Raw genomic sequence first — 19495 nt, 5'->3', positions numbered from 1 at the left:
CTTTACATGGCTTAGAGGATAATATTTATATAGCATAAAAATGTAAATACCAGGGCTTCCCTGATGGCGCAGTGGTTGAGAGTCCGCCTGCCGATGCAGGGGACGCGGGTTCGTGCCCCGGTCCGAGAAGATCCCACATGCCGTGGAGCGGCTGGGCCCGTGAGCCATGGCCACTGAGCCTGCGCGTCCAGAGCCTGTGCTCTGCAACAGGAGAGGCCACAACAGTGAGAAGCCCGCGTACCACAAAAAAAAAAAAAAAAAAAAAAGTAAATACCAAATACTGATTTAAACCAAAAAGTATAATATCACTGGGGAGAGGGTAGGGGAAAGGAATGTTTTTGGTCATGTAAGAAATGTAATTATTCCTTTTATCATAGGATCAATAGATAATGTCTTAAAATTTTAAAATCAAGAAAACAGTATTTGAAGATAAACAGAAGGAACAGCTAAAGAGGGAAATGAGACAGACAAAGTCTGGAGAGTGCTAGGATATTTTGTTAGAAGTCTTTTGTTATTAGACTTTAAATATTATACATAATTTAAACCTTTGATTTAAAAGTTTATATACTTTGCTATAGTAATTGCACTTCTAGTAATGTATCCCAAAAAAATATCAGAGATGTGGGCAAAGATTTACATACTAAAATATGTAGTAAAATACCAATTGTAAAAGGAAGAAAATGAAAATTGATCCATTTGAAAATAGAAAAAAGTTAAATGAAGTATAGTGCAATAAAATATTACACAACTATTGAATATTGTATTATGAGCATTGTATTTTGTGTGTTTTTTGACAGCTGAACCAAAAATTCATATACAGATGGTGTTAGTAACTCTAATTGGGTTACATTAGAATACATTGCAGATATACATTTTGGTTGAAAAGAACCAGCTAAATATGTTAAATGAAAGCTATCAAGTCTCTGTTGGCTATTCACATATATACATATATATATATATACATATATATGTGTGTGTGTGTGTGTGTGTGTATATATATATAAGAGCAGCATAGATATGAATTTTAAATAAGCTTCACAGAAAAGGAACATATTTAACTCTTAGTGTCTTTGCAAGCATGCAAAGTTGTAAATATAGACTACATGAGAGTCCAGGATTTCCTAAACAACTGGTGAAATATTCCCAAATCATTATCTTCAATTTGATTTTCAGTTCAAAGAGATATCCTTTCCAAATAGCCTATGCCTTAGGCATTATCTCCAGTAAATTACATAGATCTTGTCCAGAGGTCAGTAAACTCTGCCAAGATGACACCCATGAGCAAATAAGGTTACATCCTCCAACCTAGGTCCCCTGTGATCATCTCTAAATCCTCATCCTTCAGGAAGAACTGGCAGTTTATTGCCCACCTCTCAAGGCCCCACCAGACTGCTGTGATTTGCTCCATGGACTTTGGGCCCTTCTCCTTATATGTACATGTCTGTGTCATGAACAGGGTCACAGAAGAGAAGGTGAATTCGTCTGAAGCAAATAAGAAATTTAAGAAATCAGTTTCTGTCATGCAGGGGGCAACATTTTTCAGATTAAAGACTCCTTACTTGAGTTTATTTTAATTTTCTAAATTTTATTCATGTTTATATAAAGCTCTCTATAATAATGATCTTGTTCTGTGAACACCGCCTAGTCAGAGTTAGGGAGTACAATTTGCATAACACTTGAGAGGGACTTTCTATCCTGAATCTCAAGGAGACTGCTTATTAATCCTGAAATTAGTTCTAGTGCTCTCTTTCCGACTTTCTGTGATATTTTTCTCCTCTGCATTTTTGTAAACCTTTCTTCTCCCAGGTTTTGAATTTTATTGTAAGATCCTTAAGGATCATAGTGAATTTACCTTTGAATTACCAATAGTCCTGTATAGTAACTTACTTGGAATAGTCGTCTAATTAGTATTTGTCAGAAAGTGTGTGTGGTGTGGTCTTCGGGGGACAAAACTGGTGGCAACCTGTTTTGTTAAATAGAAAGAATCAAGTTGGTATAGCAGAAATGGTCCATAGAGGACCAGGATTTGGAAGACCTGGATTCCAGTTTGGACTCTGCTAGCATCTGTTTACCTTGGTCACATTCTTTAACATCCTTTTTATTATTTTTTCTGCAAAATGGTGGCATTGAACTAGATCCTTTCTAAGGTCCCTTTCAGCTCTCAAATAAATCTAAGAAATTTCTTTAAATAATCTCTTAGGCAAGAGATGCATTGTAAGAAAATATCTTTATTAGAAGCTAAATACTGTCTTTGACACTTAGAAATAGAAAAGTCTCGCTCTCAACGACGGAAGACAACTATGATTTGTTATTATCACATGTAAAATTATAGACAGGTTTGTGTCCCATCTACCCTTTTGATTTCCTGCTTCGGGAGAGTGAGAATTAATGACCAGAAAGGAAGGGAAGAGGGGATCACATACCCTTAGCGCCCATTCAACATCACTGCGAAGCCAAGAAGCACAGCGCCTCTGGAATTTTTCATATCAGGCCCTGCTACCCCCTCCAACTTCCCCATCCTCCCCAAATCTTAAGATCGGACAGCTCTCTTCCATCGCACCCTCGGGTGTACACACACTATGCACTTTCGTAAGAGGCAGTTTACAGCACCAGGCCAGACCAGAAACAGATGAAAAATATTTGTTAAGCAATGTCTCCATACTAAATTCTACAGATCCCTTCCTACCTTAATTTTAAATTTAAATTTGTAGCTGCTGAAAAATAATGATCAGGTTAAAAATACTGATAGTGAATGGGTGATTCACCCTAGGGAGGTGAAGTCATTACTCAGCTATCATTTTGATTCCTAATAAAAGAAGGTAGAATCCTTCAGAGAACCACAGAGCTCTGACTCTCTCAGGGAGTCCAGGGGCTATTGCAGGTCAGCAAACTTTATTTTTAATGATCCTTCTAGTTTTCTGCTGCCATTGTAAGTCACCTGAAGAAATAAGAATTATGATTATTTTTTTCTTGGCTATTTCTGAAAGTATTGAAATGTCACTTAGGCTTGTGACATTCTGACACTGTCATAACCATCCATAAAATACTTTAAGTGAACTACATATTACCGGTGCTAAACTATAACTCAGTTGTTCCTAGATATCCTACTTTTACTTCTTATTCAAAAAGTGAAACAAAAATTGCTAGGCAAGGCTGATGTACATGAATATAACACATATATATTCTTAAACAAAAGAGAAAGTGCACATTCAGAGAGTCCTCATTAATGCCACATGATACTTTTCTAATGATTTAAGTTATTTCAGTTGTTTCAAAAGGAATAATACAACATCCTCTACCATAGAGGGTGTAGAGTGTGGGCATTTGAAAGGACTCTATATGACACCACAAAGACTACAAAATGGCTCTAAATATCTCCTAAGTTAAAATATTTCTTAAGGTTTTATGAGCACTTAAGGAAACAAAGTGCTTGACTGTAGGAGATACAGCAGTAAATTGCCTGACGGTTGTCTTGGCCTTGTTAAGAGAAGCACACAAATATAAGGAATACTGTAATTGATGCCAGTGGGGCAGCTCAGAGGAAAAAGAGTTTGAATCCAGTTGGAAAAGTCAAGAAAGGGTTTGTGAAGTAAGTGATATCTGAGATAGTCCTTGAAGAAGATCTTGACAACAAAGATGGGAATAAGGGCTTCCTGACAACAAAGATGGGAATAAGGGCCTCCTACACAACAGAAACCATGAAAAAGGGCTGCAGATGGGCAAGCACGCAGTGTATTCAAAGAAAAAAGAAGTATTATAATTTGGATGGAAGGTGAAAAATATGAGGCAGTATAGGGATAGATGAAGAATTGCCAAAATAGTACATAATGACTATACTTAAAGACTTTGGTTCAAACAAAAACATGTAGGGCTTCCCTGGTGGCGCAGTGGTTGAGAGTCCGCCTGCCGATGCAGGGGACGCGGGTTCGTGCCCCGGTCCGGGAGGATCCCGCATGCCACAGAGCGGTTGGGCCCGTGAGCCATGGCCGCTGAGCCTGCGCGTCCGGAGCCTGTGCTCCGCAAAGGGAGACGCCCGCGTACTGGTTAAAAAAAAAAAAAAAAAAAACATGTATAGCAATATTTACAAAAGCCAAAAAGTGGAAACAACCCAGTGTCCATCAAATGATGAATGGATAAACAAAATATGGTATATCCATGCAATGGATTATTATCCAGCCATAAAAAGGAATGAAGTATTGATACATGTTACAACGTGACAAAAATGTTCTGGAACTAGATAGTGGTGATGGTTGCACAGCATTGTGAATGTATTAGATGTCACTGAGTAACATAAATTTACATTTATGTTATGTGAATTTTACCTCAATCAAAAAAAAAAGGATTTTGGGATGTTTGTCTTTAGAAAATGAACTTGATTCAGAAGTCATGGAGCAGAAATTGAAGTTTCTGAGCCAGGTATTGTCAAGGTTTGAAATGTGTTTTAGAGAGGTATATCTAACTACGTTATATAGAATCAGAAGAACAAGGAGATACTATAGAAAAGGAGATCAGTCAGGAGGTTGTGGGGAATCTGTTGATAAGTGCAGGGGAAAAGTCCTAATCAGAGTATTGGCCATGAGAATGGGAAGGTAAGGAGGTTAGGTATAAAATTCACTTCAGAGAGAAAATATATAGGACCTGAAAACTGATATGATAGGGAGAACCTGGCAGATGTCTACTGGGGAGGGGTGGTCAGAGGCCAAAACAAGGATTTGGAACTTGGATAACAGAAAGAATTGTGCCATAAATGAAAACAGGAAAGTGAAGTGGGAACATTGGTATAAGTTTGGTTTTTGACATGGTGGCTTGAGTTACACCGTCAGGGTTGGTGGACATCACCTTGGGACCTGGCCACAGGAGGAAACAGCTCAGTTCTCCTGTCAGCCTCATTTCCTTGCTCATGGCTTTCTGAGATCTGAGTAGGTTTTTTTTTCTTAGTCAAACTGTAATTTTATATTTCACATCTCTTCCGGATTCCAAGAGTGCATAGTAAGGAAAATGGATTATAAGCGATAACAAGACTTCTGCTTGAGGGAAAAAAACGGGGCTGGAGGAATCAGACTCCCTGACTTCAGACTATACTACAAAGCTACAGTAATCAAGACAATATGGTACTGGCACAAAAACAGAAATATACATCAATGGAACAGGATAGAAAGCCCAGAGATAAACCCACGCACCTTTGGTCACCTTATTTTTGATAAAGGAGGCAAGAATATACAATGGAGAAGAGACAGCCTGTTTAATAAGTGGTACTGGGAAAACTGGACAGCTACATGTAAAAGAATGAAATTAGAACACTCCCTAACACCATACACAAAAATAAAGTCAAAATGAATTAGAGACCTAAATGTAAGACCAGACACTATAAAACTCTTAGAGGAAAACATAGGAAGAACACTCTGACATAAATCACAGCAAGATCTTTTTTGATCCACCTCCTAGAGTAATGGAAATGAAAATGAACAAATGGGACCTAATGAAGCTTAAAATCTTTTGCAAAGCAAAGGAAACTATAAACGACGAAAAGACAACCCTCAGAATGGGAGAAAATATTTGCAGACGAATCAATGGACAAGGGATTAATCTCCAAAATATATAAACAGCTCATGCAGCTCAATATCAAAAAAACAAACAACCCAATCCAAAAATGGGCAGAAGACCTAAATAGACATTTCTCCAAAGAAGACATACAGATGGCCAAGAAACACATGAAAAGCTGCTCAACATCACTAATTATTAGAGAAATGCAAATCAAAACTACAATGAGGTATCACCTCACACCAGTTAAAATGGGCATCATGAGAAAATCTACAAACAACAAATGCTGGAGAGAGTGTGGAGAAAAGGGAACCCTCTTGCACTGTTGGTGGGAATGTAAATTAATACAGCCACTATGGAGAACAGTATGGAGGTTCCTTAAAAAACTAAAAATAGAATTACCATATGACCCAGCAATCCCCACTACTGGGCATATACCCAGAGAAAACCACAATTCAAAAAGACACATGCACCCCAATGTTCATTGCAGCACTATTTACAATAGCCAAGTCATGGAAGCAACCTAAATGCCCATCAATAGACGAATGGATAAAGAAGATGTGATACGTATATACAATGGAATATTACTCAGCCATAAAAAGGAACAAAATTGGGTCATTTGTAGAGACATGGATGGATCTAGAGACTGTCATACAGAGTGAAGTAAGTTTAGAAAGAGAAATACAAATATCATATATTAACGCATATATGTGGAACCTAGAAAAATGGTACAGATGAACTGGTTTGCAGGGCAGAAATAGAGACACAGATGTAGAGAACAAATGTATGGACACCAAGGGGGGAAAGTGGCGGGGGAGGGTGGTGGTGGTGGGATGAATTGGGAGATTGAGACTGACATATATACACTAATATGTATAAAATAGATAACTAATAAGAACCTGCTGTACAAAAAAATAAAATTCAAAAAAAAAAGAAAAGTGATAACAGGACTTCTGAACAGAGAGAGATTTATCATGTAAATAATAAAAGCCCCCTCCCCTTTTTTTAATGGGTTACCATAGCCTTCTGCATCTGTCTATTTCTTCCTCTTCTCACATCAAACCAAAGGATGAGAATATGAGAAAGTTAATTCCATGGAGATTGAAATTTGCCTCCAAAACTTAGCTTTCCCCGGTGAAGGAGATGGTAAAATCAGGTACCCAAGTTCTGAAGGGTGTTCACTTCCTTGCAGATGCCTTCTGTGCTCTCTTATTAGTAGGTAAGAATGGTCAAGATAGCAAAGAAAAGGCTTGCCCTATTCCTTTATATTCTGACACCTTTCCAGCTCCGTAACTGGAGAGCCCAGCAAGGATTGCTTCTCCTCCCAAACCAAACTCAGCTAGCTGGCTACTTCAACCTGGGGGCTAGCAGATCTAGTAGATAATCTGATTTGTACCCTTTTAAAATCCTCATACACTATACCCAAACAATTCTGGGATGTGTCCTTTCTCCCTTCCTCTGTCCACCAACAAATCTTACATATATATACTAAACTCCACCTCTTAACACCAATGCAAATGCAAAGAGAGTTTGTTTTCAGCAAGACCTGTTTTCTCTAAAGGAATTGATGATATTTCTTCCAGTACCAAGGCAGACCTTTAAAATATCATTATTTTTTTTAAATATCATTATTTTTGTAGCCACCAATATAATATTTTACTCAAACAAGAGTCATTCGTGAATAATTGGTTAAAACAATTAGATGAATGGTTAGTAGGGAACTGAATATTCACAGGGACTCAAAGCACCCTACAGAGTACTTATTGAAGACAAAGGGAGGAAGTGAACAAACTTAGTCTCACCAGTAACGAGACAACTGATATTGTATGACTCCTGATGTAATGGAGAAGTGTACAGCATCATCTATGTAGGAGTCTTTTCAAAAATATTTTAACCTGAATCTAATCATGTGAAAACAATTAGACAAGTCCAGGAGAAGGGACATTCTGCGGGGCAACTGACATGGATTCTTTTTAAAAATGTCATATTATAAAAGAAAAGGTGGGGGTGTGGAGAATGTTGTAGATTAGAAGAGATTAAAAAGCCGTGACATCCAAAGGGAATGTGTTATTTTTAATTTGATCTGGGATTGGGATAAACATAACTCTAAAGGACGCTATTGGTTGGACCGGAAATTTTGAATAACATTATCTTAAATACTATAGTAAATGTTAAACTTGTTGGATGTGGTCATGGGTTTGTAGTTATGTAGGAGAACACTGTTGTTCTTAGGAAATAAATGCTGACATATCTAGGGATGAAATATCATTATGTCTATAATTTACTCTCATATAGTCAGCAAATGATCATCTAGAGAGAAAGCAAAGATGACAAAATATTAGCAACTAATTAATCTAGTCGGAGGGCAAATGGGTGTTCATTATGTTCTTTCAACTAAAAAATTGGAAGGAAAGATAGTTTTTCTTGAAGGTTGAAGAAGAGAATCTTATTTTTTAAATTGTTATTCTAAAATATAGCTGGTAGCATTGGGGAAGAATAACATGATAAGAAGAGATGATCAGTCTCTAGCAATTTCTACACTCCCTGCTGTGGAATATTAGTTTTCTGCTTTTAGAAAAAGGTTTTTCCATATCCAGTTTTCAAGTCCAGATAACCGTAGTTAGAAATTGGAAGCAGTTCATTTATGTCATCCAATCCTTCTTTGTTACCTGACTTATAAAAAAGCATTTGTTTCTTAAAGTAAAAGACCACATTGTACATCCATTACTTACCAACAGAGAATCTATCTGCCTTTGGTCTGCGGAGACTGGTATATAAACCTTTGGAATTAATCCCTCTGTGCATCCTCTCAATCAGAGCACTGGCTTTGTTTGCTTTGGTGTAGAATATTGTTTTACAGCGCTCACTGTAGCTGTCAGAGGAGGCCTTCAATGTCATGAGCACTGGCACACTAGCTTGTCTATTTTCACATTTTTTTAAGATAAAACAAGGTTCAAACCACACATTCTCTGTGAACTGCTAAAGACTGGGAAAAATTACTTTCTTTTCTCATGACCTGGATTGACAAGAAGCACACCTACAGGAGGCAAAAGATGAGTGAATCCCTTTTAAAGACCCAAGTAATGAAGCCCTCAGGGAATCGCCGTGTGTGGCAGAATTTACAGTGGTTTCTGGAGATGAACATTGTGGCAGGAAGAGGTTCAGGACTGCCGGCTATTGAAATACAGTCTGCATTTATTTTATATCAGCCTATTTTGGGCCCCAGTGAGGAAGTTATTTTAATATCTTGCTCTGCTAGAAATATACATGGCAAGTGGTAGATGTCAGAAAAAGAGGGTAAAGTTACAGCACTCCATTCTCCTTGAGACTTATGGAGTTTATATAGTTGTTCTCTTTGAAATTAACACTGATGCATACAGAGCATAAATTGAAAAGGATGTTAGACATAGTCCACACCAGTGATCCTCAGATAACTCAGAATTCAGGGCTAGAGTATTAAGGATCTGCATTTTTAATAGGCTACCCAGGTGATTCTGATACAGCCAGCCCAGCATTTGGGGATGCCTTTTCTGACCTAGTACTCTTACTTTACAGATAAGAAAATGAAGACCCACGTAAAAATTTAAAATTACTTGAGGTATTAACCTATTATGGGCTAGAAACCATATTTCCTGGCTCCCAGCATATCCATTTCCTAGGAGGTCACAGTGCCTCTTAGAGTGGTCATAGTTAAGAGCTTAGGCTACCTGTTTCCCTCCGTAGCAGGGCCTACTTACCACCTGAGGCTTGCTGGAGTACATTTGAAATCTAGAAAAAGCATTTATACATTTATTCATTCATTCACCAGATATTGGCCATCTACTATCTACAAGCACTGATCTAGACATGGAATACTGTTATGATCAGGAGAGAAAATGTCCATACTCTCATGGAGCTTAAGTTCTAGAGGGAGATGGTATGTGAAAACAAGACTCTGCAGCCCCCAGAGGAAGATTTTTATTTGTTCTGTTCCTGGCTGTGTCTCCAGTGCCTGAGCAATACCTAACACATAGTAGGTGCACAATGGACAATTACTGAGTGAATGAGCACCATCAGATGAAATAGAAACTATAGCCCCTCCCAAATTAACTTTTTTACAAAAAGAAATAGAATTTGGTCATGTTCAATGAGAAATATTACTTATGTAGGGGATTAAATCATTTACATTTGTTTCTAATTTGCTGTATTTTGTAAACTCTAAAAGCTTTTTGTGAAAAAATTATTATTTCAGAGTGTGTACTTTCAGGCTTGCGTCTGGCATACATAGATACTAACTCACATAGCAGCTGGAAATATATATTATATACCTATAAAGATCTAAATATTTATAGTATTTTGTTTTATAAAATAAATGATACTTTTATGTACAAGCTAAAGCAGTCAAGGGTGAAATGATTTCAAAGGACTGGAATGTTTGTTGTGATAAAATAAAAAGGACATTCAGGTGAGCAACATATCAACAGTTACAGCCTGTTCAGGTGGTAATGGCCATGGTAATCGTGCTGTCATTTTATGTAGGCTTCTAGTCTCAGCTTTCAAAACATTTAAGAGCTGATGTTGAACAAATAGGGATTTACATACATGGCGTTTCTTTGCCGTCATCCCCAGCAAAGTATATCTCCACTGGGTGAAAGGGGGTGGCCAAGCTAGTAATACAAAATAAAGTGAGAAGGTTTGAAAAACTTGTGATTCTGTAAAAATATTGAATCACTATATTGTACACCTGAAACTAAAATAATATTGTAGATCAACTATACTTCGATTTTTTAAAAAAGGAAAATAGCTTGTAACTGATTAAGCACAAGTACTTCAAAATAATAGAGTTCTCTAAGATGATTAGTTTATAAACAAGGTATGTGATGAGACTACTCTAGATGTCCTTATCTGTAAACAACATTATAGTTACTATTACTACCTGAAAAAACTGAATTTTTTTTTTCTGAGACAATTGGGGAAATGGCTCAATACGTCCAAAAGGAAAAGTCCACCTACATCATTGTAAATTATAGTTTCTCTGCACTTTACGCTGCAACCTCAAGATATGAAAGGTACTCAACTTTCTAACTTTCAACAGATACCACTTTCAACACTTCGACCATGTCCTTTGTGTTAAACACTGTAAGGTGAGGATGTTGAAAGTGCAAGAATGAAGAGGAGGTGGTTAGAACAGAAACAAGACTGAAAGTAGTGAGGAAATGGCAGATGTGTTTCAGGAATGAGTTGTTTGACAGTAGGAATAATTCCACAGGGGTCCCAGTTTGTGCATCATTGGAAAAGTGCTGTGCCTGAGCAACCCATGCTGATCAGCAAGAGACAGGGAAAGGACAAACAATTGAAAAGGTGGAAAACTGGTGACCACAGGATCAGCCTCCATGTCAGATATCCCTTAACCTAAAATGAATTCGAGAGACAGCTGAGAGTTTGAGAACTTAAAGACTAAGCATATTGTGAAATGCTGCTGCTGAAATTTTGGTCACAAGCCATGGATTATTCATGAGATCAAGGCCAGTTCATATTTGCACAATATGAAAGTGAGTAGCTAGGTCATGAGTGCACAATGCAGATGTGCTCAGGGGCTCCACACTACTCCTGCAGAAGTTATAGTGCGGGGAGAGAGATTTCAGTGTAGACAAAACTGTTTTATCTTGGGAAAAGATGTCCACAGACAAACAAACAAGTAAATATGAAATATCTGAGCAGAGAGAAGAATGAGCCTGGTTTTAAAATACCTGCAAGAACCGATTCTCATTCCTGTTGGTATATTGCATCTCAGGACTAATTCAAACCCTTCTTAGTTCACTGAAACTCCTAGATCCCAAAAACATCTTTGAAGAGCAGATTGAAAACCAAGAATTCTTTTTTATAGTATATTGGTTGCAGAGGCCTTTTGTTTCATTGAAAGTGTACAAGTCACAGTATTAACTGAGTCGTTTGTGATAGTGCCAACAGCTATACATGAGCAGTGTCTTATTAGAAGTTGCCTTTTATGAAAACAAGAAAAACAAAATGCAGGCATCTTTGGATAAATTTTTAAAAGATTATAAAGAAGCAAGAAGAGTCAGGACTAATGTTATAAAGATCTCATTTTCTCTCATGAAAGTAATCTACCCACATTTATTATCTGTATAGTGTCATTTTGGACTCAGGAACAAAATGGTCTCAAGACCTAACCTATTCATAAATTGAAGGGCTCTTGCTCTGCGCAGAGGTGGCAGGAGAAGTTTTGTTCTGAAGTCCACAAAAAATGAGCTTACCTACCAGCAAATACTAACACATTGGTTGTCTCTATTATGTTCAGATTTGATACATAACACTTTTGAGTATATGTTTTCATTTTAAGTTGTTCTTTAATAACTAAAAATAATTTAAAATAAAATTTGACCTCATACAGGATGTCTTCTACCTCCAGCTTTCTTCCCTCTCCTCATCCCTGGTGACAGTGGGATGGAGGTGGGTGTCTTTTGGCATGATACAACATATTAAAAATTATGCCAAAGGAAGTGGAAGACTTGACCCCATAGATTACTCATTGTAGAGAAGGAAATATGTCATTACAGTGGAACCATCTGATACTCACCACTTTAACCAAGTGATCAAATTTATAGCATTATTAAGAGTAGGACAGCCTGACATTTGGTGCCTCCCACATTGATGCAATATGAAGTATATAATATTCTATGTAAAATATTCTTGCCAAAAACGTTTAACCTAAACCTAAGCAAGCTTCTTCAGACCCAACTTTCAGTTTGTAAGCACACAGGGACAAGTTAAATGACACCATGAAGAAATAATATGACAAATCCAGAAAGAGACATTTTATACGACAGCTGCCCTGGTCTCCTCAAAAAGTCAGTTATTTTAAAAGTTAATGATTTTTATTTTCATTTCTTAAAAAACGGGGAGGGGCTAGTCTAGATTTAAAAGGCAAAACAGAGACATAAAAACCAAGTGCAGTGTGTGAATCTTGATTAATTCTAGTTTGAGAAAAAAAGCTAAAATAAAATATATTCTTGGGACAGTGGGGGAAATTTGAACATGGGTTGTATGTCAGATGATATGGCATTATTGTTAGTTTTTTTAATTTGAAAGTGATCATGTATGAGATGTCCTATGCTTACAAGATGTGTGCTGAAGCACGAAGGGGTGAGAGGTCATGGTGTCTGCCACTGTCAAACCTAGAGTGTATATGTGTGCTTGTGGTACTGTTCTTACAACTCTTCAATATGCTTGAGAGTTTTATTTATATGTATACACATACATACATATATATATTTCACTATATACATATATAGAGACAGAGAAGGGGAGAGGTGAGGGGAGAGAGAGTTGACTTATTCTTTGAGAAGCAAAAGTTATAGAAATACTAAATGATTTTTAAAGAACTAATTAATTCCCCCCTCTTTTCTGTTTTAGGCTCAACGGAAAGGAAGATTAGACTATGCTAAGGTAGGTAGATATTGTACCTTCTACACAGTTTTATACATTTCACTTTGACGTTTGCTTTTTGTTTATATTTGAAAGGTCAAAAGAGAGTCATCACATTCAAAGCTGATTAGCAGGTAAAATAGGATTCATTTAATGATAAGCTTATTGACTGAATGCCTGCGTCATTCCAGGCACTGTTAGGTGTTGGAAATACAAGAGTGAACCAGATCAACTCTTTCTTTCGTGACATTTACAAGCTAGTGGGGGAGAGGGGTAACTAATAAACAACTAAATGGATGCATAATATAACATCAAATGGTGGTAAGTGTTGTGAAGAAAAACTGGGTAAGCACCAACCATTGCTGAAAAAATGCCTTTGGACTATGGAAAACAGCTTTCAGCATCATCAGCTAATACCTGGGAAGCACCATTCAGGGCAGATTTGGATTTCTAAAGGCAGTATTTTTCATATCACCGGTGGGGCTTTTGAAAACATACATGCCTGGGTTACCACAGCGTAATACCCTCTTCCACCAACATCAAAATCCACTGGTGGGCAGAGCAGGGCGGGGGCAGGATGGAAGGGTTTGAAAAAAAGCTCCACAGATAATTCTGACACACAGCCTTGTTCAAAAACTGCTGTGGGATTTCAGATTTCAGTGCACCAGTGCAAGCCTATGAACACACTTGGGTCACATTCTGTTTTCTCCTGAGGAACAAATGGAATATTTTAGCAGGTGTGTGGGATGCATACAGCTGCTTGGCTAAAGGAACATGCTAACCATCTGGTTTTTGCAACAGTCAAGAATAGCCAGAGTGTGAGCACACCTACATGCCAAAGACAAGGAGGAAGAAGTGGGACCTGTAAGGGCTCTGCTTGCAGTGGGACAACCGAAACCCTCAGTGATCTCTCCAGGGCTGATCCAGAACCTTTGCTCTCCTGACAGCCCTGAAGTGCACACCCCTGGCTCCATGCCTTTTCCTTGCCTGAAATGCAGGTCCTCCTTTTCTCTATCTCACAAACTTTTGCATTCTTCAAGAAAAATTAGATTAATAGGAGCACCTCTAAACTGAGGACTTCTATATCTGTCACTGTATCTTCGATGTCTACTTGAGCCTTATACCCAAATGGTCTCCCACAGGCAAAGAAGCTCAAAGTGTCTTAAACTGAACTCAGCATCTTCCCAACATCTCTGGTCCCTTTTTTTTTAATAGACTTTTATTTTTCAGAGCAGTTTTAAGTTCACAGCAAAATTGAGCAAAAAAGTATAGTTTCCATTACCCCCTGACCCCACACAGGCACAGCCTTCCCCACTACCAGCATCCTGCTGCAGAGTGGTACCTTTGCTACAATCAGTGAACCTGCATTGACGCATCTTTATAACCCAAAGTCCATCGTTGACATTAGGGTCCAGTCTTAGTGTTTTATCTCTGGTCCTTGTTACTCATTCTGTCTCCTGATGTTGGCACCGTCATCCCACCAGTCAACCGTGTGAGAAACTTAGAAGTCACTCTCAAATGCTCTTACCCCCTCACCTCTATGTTCCATGACCAAGTCACATCAGTTTTATATCCTACATTTTCTTGAATCCAGCCCCTCCTCTTGATCTCTCTTTCATTGTTCATATTGAGTCTTCTCATCTGAACCACTAGGAAGCCTACTGACTGGTCTCTATGCCTCTCTTTTGTCCCCACAGATCCATCGCCAGCCAGAATGTCTATCTAAACCACAAATCTGGCATTTTCACATTCCAGCTTAAAACCTTCCTTGGCTCCATGTTGTCTATAAGGCAAATTCAGAGCTTGCTAGAGTGGCATATAAAGCACTGTGGTCTCATCCCCTGGAGGGACTCTCCAGCTTTGTCCCCTCCTACCCTGTGCTCCAGTGGCACCAAATTACATAAAACATACTGTTTCTGTTCTCCGTGCCTTGACCCATGCTGTCCCCTCTGCTTGGAATGCAGCAGTGTCCCCCTTTATCTGGCTACCCCTGCCTCTTCTGTAAGGCTTAATGTAGGATCATCTTCAAGAGGAAGTCCTTCCTGGTTCCCTAGGCTGGATGAGGTGCTTTCCTCCATTCTCTAACACACTGTGCATCTCTCAGTCATTGCACTTAACTCTGTTATTTTTATTTATTTATTTTTTTTTTGCTGTATGCGGGCCTCTCACTGTTGTGGCCTCTCCCGTTGCGGAGCACAGGCTCCGGACGCGCAGGCCCAACGGCCATGGCTCACGGGCCCAACCGCTCCGCGGCATGTGGGATCCTCCCAGACCGGGGCACGAACCCGCGTCCCCTGCATCGGCAGGCGGACTCTCAACCACTGCGCCACCAGGGAAGCCCATCTCTGTTATTTTATAATGACCATTTATGAGACAGATCATAGACTGTGAGCTCTTTGAGGGCAGAGACAGTATCTTATTTGTGTGCTTGGTGCCCAACACAGTGCTTGGCACTTGGTAAATGGTGAGTGAGTGAGTGAGGCCATAAGAAAGTAGAAGACCCATAAAGTTAGTTACAGGAGATATTCTGGTATAGGGTTTTTTATTTCAATCAGAGAGGAAAGGAAAGCTTTTGACACAAGTTGCAGGTATCAGCAGGGATAAGAAGATTGCTTGGGAAGGTTGTAATAAACTAGCTTGGAGACAAATGCTGGGATTTCACTGTGATAGTAAAGGAAATAACTTATAAACGAAAAAGTAAGGGAAATGACATCATGATTTGGCAATAGAGTGATTATTTATCATTGATGCTTAGTTATGACTCAGAGAACTCCTTTAGGATTTCTTATTGCAGAAGCACCTGATAGTGGAAGAGACTGGAAGAAAAGAAAAGAATATGGGGCACAGATAGAGCACCCTGAACCAAGCAATGGCTCTATTACCAACTCACTGCAAAATCTGTTATCAACCACTTAACCTTTTAGGTCTTCCCTCAGTTTCCTTAGTATAAAAGGAGCAGTTTAGAATAGTGCTGTTCTACTCTTTAGGCCCAAATGTGAGAGGAGACGTTCTTTTTTCGGGGAGAGGGGACATTCTTATCTTGTGTACTACTGCGGTCCAGATTCATTCCTTCATCCGCTTCATACGCCCAAGCACTGTGGATCTGATATTTAATGTGTGCGAGGCGCTGTGCTGGGGCTGACTACCGCCACAACCAGGACTGACTCAGACCTTCCTATTGAAAGTCCACCTTTTCTCTGTTTTTTCTCTCTTTAACATTTATCATAATCTAAAATTATCATTTTTATTTAGTTGCTTGTTTTTTCTGTCTTCTTCCACTAAAATATAAGAGCCCTGAAGGCAGGGCCTTCAATGGCCTTGTCCATGGTTGCATCGTCTGTACCCAGCACAAGCTTATATATAGGGGTGCGTGACAAATGCGTATGGATGAGTGCTGCATTCGTGCAATGCTAGGAGAAGTGCAGGAAGCTAAGAGGTCTGGAATTGGGGTTTGTAGACTCAAATTAGCCATTTAAAGAGTATATTGACTATAAAACACAGTCCATCCCTATGTTCAGTAGCCCTAAGGTTGCCTTCCCAAGTGCCCAGTGAGAATATTTCTCATGCCAATAAACAGAAACCCACCCTGCTAGAGTATGTGGTGCTGTGCTGTTATTTAAGGGATCTAGGCGATTAACCCAGACCTATCATCCATACATAGACCCAAATCCAAGTACCATGGGTAAAAACAATTATATCCATCCCTACCAAGTGTCAGGGAGATGTCTGCAGGGTCCTGCTCACAGTATTATCTCTTACGTAGCGTATCATGGGTCCATGATATGGTCCTGGTGCTCATGCTGACTGATGCAGACATCATGCTAGGCAGCTTAGGACTCCCCTGGTGGGTTTATCTGTAAAACTACATTTTTTTTTTTTTTTAATTTTTGGCTGTGCCAGGTCTTAGTTGCGGCACGCAGGATCTTTGTTGCGGCATGTGGGATCTTTAGTTGCAACATGTGAACTCTTAGTTGCAGCTTGCATGTGGGATCTAGTTCCCCGACCAGGGATTGAACCCAGGCCCCCTGCATTGGGAGCGTGGAATCTTACCCACTGGACCACCAGGGATGTCCCTCTGTAAAACTACATTTGAAAAACTCAATGGCCATTTCTGGAGAGTGTCATGAGATTTATTTATTGCTGGAGATTTCTTTATTTCCAAGTGGTGAGTGTTTTCTCAAAATCCAAATTTTATCTGAAAAATCAGATTTTAAGAACCATAGAAAATTAGTTTGGCCGTGTGCTCTATGGCTTTGTATACCAGCTCTCCAATTTTGTCAGTCTCAGAATGGCAAGGAAGCAGGGGAGAGGGCAGAAGTGGCGATCAGAATCAGTCTCAGCTAGATCTCGAGAGTGCCTGTCCCATCCAGCAAAGCGGTGTTCTGTCCTCAAACACTCAGGAAAGAAACTGAATTACTTCTTAATTGAGTTCCTGTGGCGACGGAGCCTGGATGTGAATGCTTTACACCGCTGCACTGCCTTTCATCTAAAGATATCAAAGCACTCAGCAACTATTCATTCATTACGTCTCTCCCGCCTCTGGAAGGTGGTTGACACCGGCACAGGAGCACTCTGCCTACACCTGAAGCTCCTCCACCCAGGGCTGGGCAGGAATGGAAGCTGTTTAACTGTAAGGCAATGCTACCCAGCCTCTAAAATGAAAAAAACAAGAAGTGTCTTACTTACCTAGTTAAAACTGCAGAACTTTTATTGGACAGAATGTAATTCCAGAAGTGAATTGTGACCAAAAAACTGGTGCCGACAGTTTTGCTCATATGCGCGATGCAATGGAGATCTTCATTACAGTGATTGGTCTGCAGCCCTGAGTGTGTCTCTCTCATGGAATAGGGAACTAGTCCATGTTCCCTAGGTTTCTGGCCCCAAGCAGATTGAGTTCAGTGTTAGAGGGAAGAGTGCCACCTATTGAATTGTAGAAATTCATGGGCGTGTGTCAGGACCAGTGGAGAAGTTTCTCAGGCCACATTCACTCTTGGTTTGCTATGGTAACTAATATATATGTCTGAAGGAAAACGAGCATGTTGACTACTCTTACTTAGAAAAACATCTACAAACGTCTGTGTATTTTCCCCAGCTGGAGCTGAGCGTATGCCGGTAGTTTAGCCTACTGCTACTTGAAAGAAGCATGCTGCTCAAAGACTGAGGCAGATGGTATTTTTACCACTTCAGGCAAAACATGGCACCTATGGTTTGGCTTTCTACAATTTTAATTTTTTAACACTTTCAAAAGGGCTGGCTTAAATATCTCCATCACAGACATACAGACTTTTTCTCAATTTCCTGTTAATAATTGCTTCAGGTATACAAATATGAATAAATATCACTTGGTCAAAACCAGACTCTCAGCCATGTGGGCCGGCCTCCTGCTCATTCTTCCCCAAGTGCCTAGGACTGGGCCTTACATGGGCGTTGACAGTCATGCTGATTTTGACACAAAGACTCTAAATGGTTTGCGAGAGCTTTCTTTGTATCCATCTCCAGTCTTTACTGTGTAGTTCATATAATTTTCCCCATGACTCAGTACAGAAAAGAAAGTTGTTTTTCATGTCTTCTTACTGAGGTTCACTCGAAGCACAGAGAATTGCTCAAGGTTAAGCACTTGGTAAAGAAAGATTTTGCAGGTGTTGATTTATCAGGCATCCAGTTCTCAGTCAAACGTGAGAGAGGTTTTTTGAAAGGAGTGGGTTTTTGCCGTGCCCCCTCTCCTGGAATTTGTTCAGGGTCCCAGAGTAGCGCATTCCCCTGCCTCTCAGGCACAGCGTCTAGAGCCCCTGCCCTCCTCTTTCCTCCCTGCCCTCAGAAGGCCCTGCACATTTTGTTTTATTATAAAACGCATTTGCATAGGGTACACATTAAAATTCCCTTCCCAGCAGCAAACTGTGCTGTCCACAGACATTTGCATTTGCATGATCACATATCATCATTTCCCTTTAAGAAGAAAAAGAGTCTTTCCTTTCCAAGGCTTGCCCTTTAGCCATTTCTTATCATTTATTATCCATAGATTGCTTCAGCCATTTTGCTGCCTATTGAATCCAAAATTCTTTTTTGAACCTTGAGTATAGTATAGGAAATTTTCTGTAAGTATTACTGTCCTTTGTTTACTGACAAAGCCAGACTTTTTTTTTTTGGCAGACAATTTTTTCCTGCTTGTTCTTTCCCATAACCCTAGCTAACTGGCTCTGAGAATTTTTCACATTGGCACATTTAGAGACCAGATGTTGCTGTGTTTTCTCTTCCCTGTACCCCTTTCTTGGGCAGATGCTCCTTCTCCTACCCTGGGACTTTGCATTAGCTCCTTTGGTAAAATATTCCAAACAGCATCACTGTATGCACTAAATCTCTCATTTCTTCTAACCGCTTGAAGCTGTCTTAACATTTAGGATTTCTGTTTTAGTGATAATTATGGAGACTACGTAGAAGCATTGACATTCCCCTCTCCCATCTTTTTTCATTAAAGTCTTGTGGTCCAATTAGATGAGATGTTTATAATACAATTTAAAGGAAAAAAATC

The 19495-nt window shown here is 39.3% G+C and overlaps 1 protein-coding gene across 5 annotated transcripts in view; it reads left to right on the top strand.

Annotated features, from left to right (window-relative positions):
• The window catches only part of PDSS2 (decaprenyl diphosphate synthase subunit 2), a 270988-nt gene that overhangs the window by 222458 nt on the left and 29035 nt on the right, over positions 1-19495 (top strand). For all 5 annotated transcript variants that reach the window (XR_014017210.1, XR_014017211.1, XM_081250994.1 and 2 more), the window contains one exon: positions 12955-12987. Coding sequence is in view for 3 of the 5 variants with exons in the window: in XM_081250994.1 (XP_081107120.1) it covers positions 12955-12987 (33 nt within the window). In the remaining 2 variants the exon portion in view is untranslated. The remainder of the gene's footprint in view (positions 1-12954; positions 12988-19495) is intronic.

This window comes from Mesoplodon bidens (genome assembly GCF_964165515.1).
Source record: "Mesoplodon bidens genome assembly, chromosome: 12".
Taxonomy (NCBI): Eukaryota; Metazoa; Chordata; class Mammalia; order Artiodactyla; family Ziphiidae; genus Mesoplodon; species Mesoplodon bidens.
This window is presented reverse-complemented; position numbering and strand designations above follow the sequence as displayed.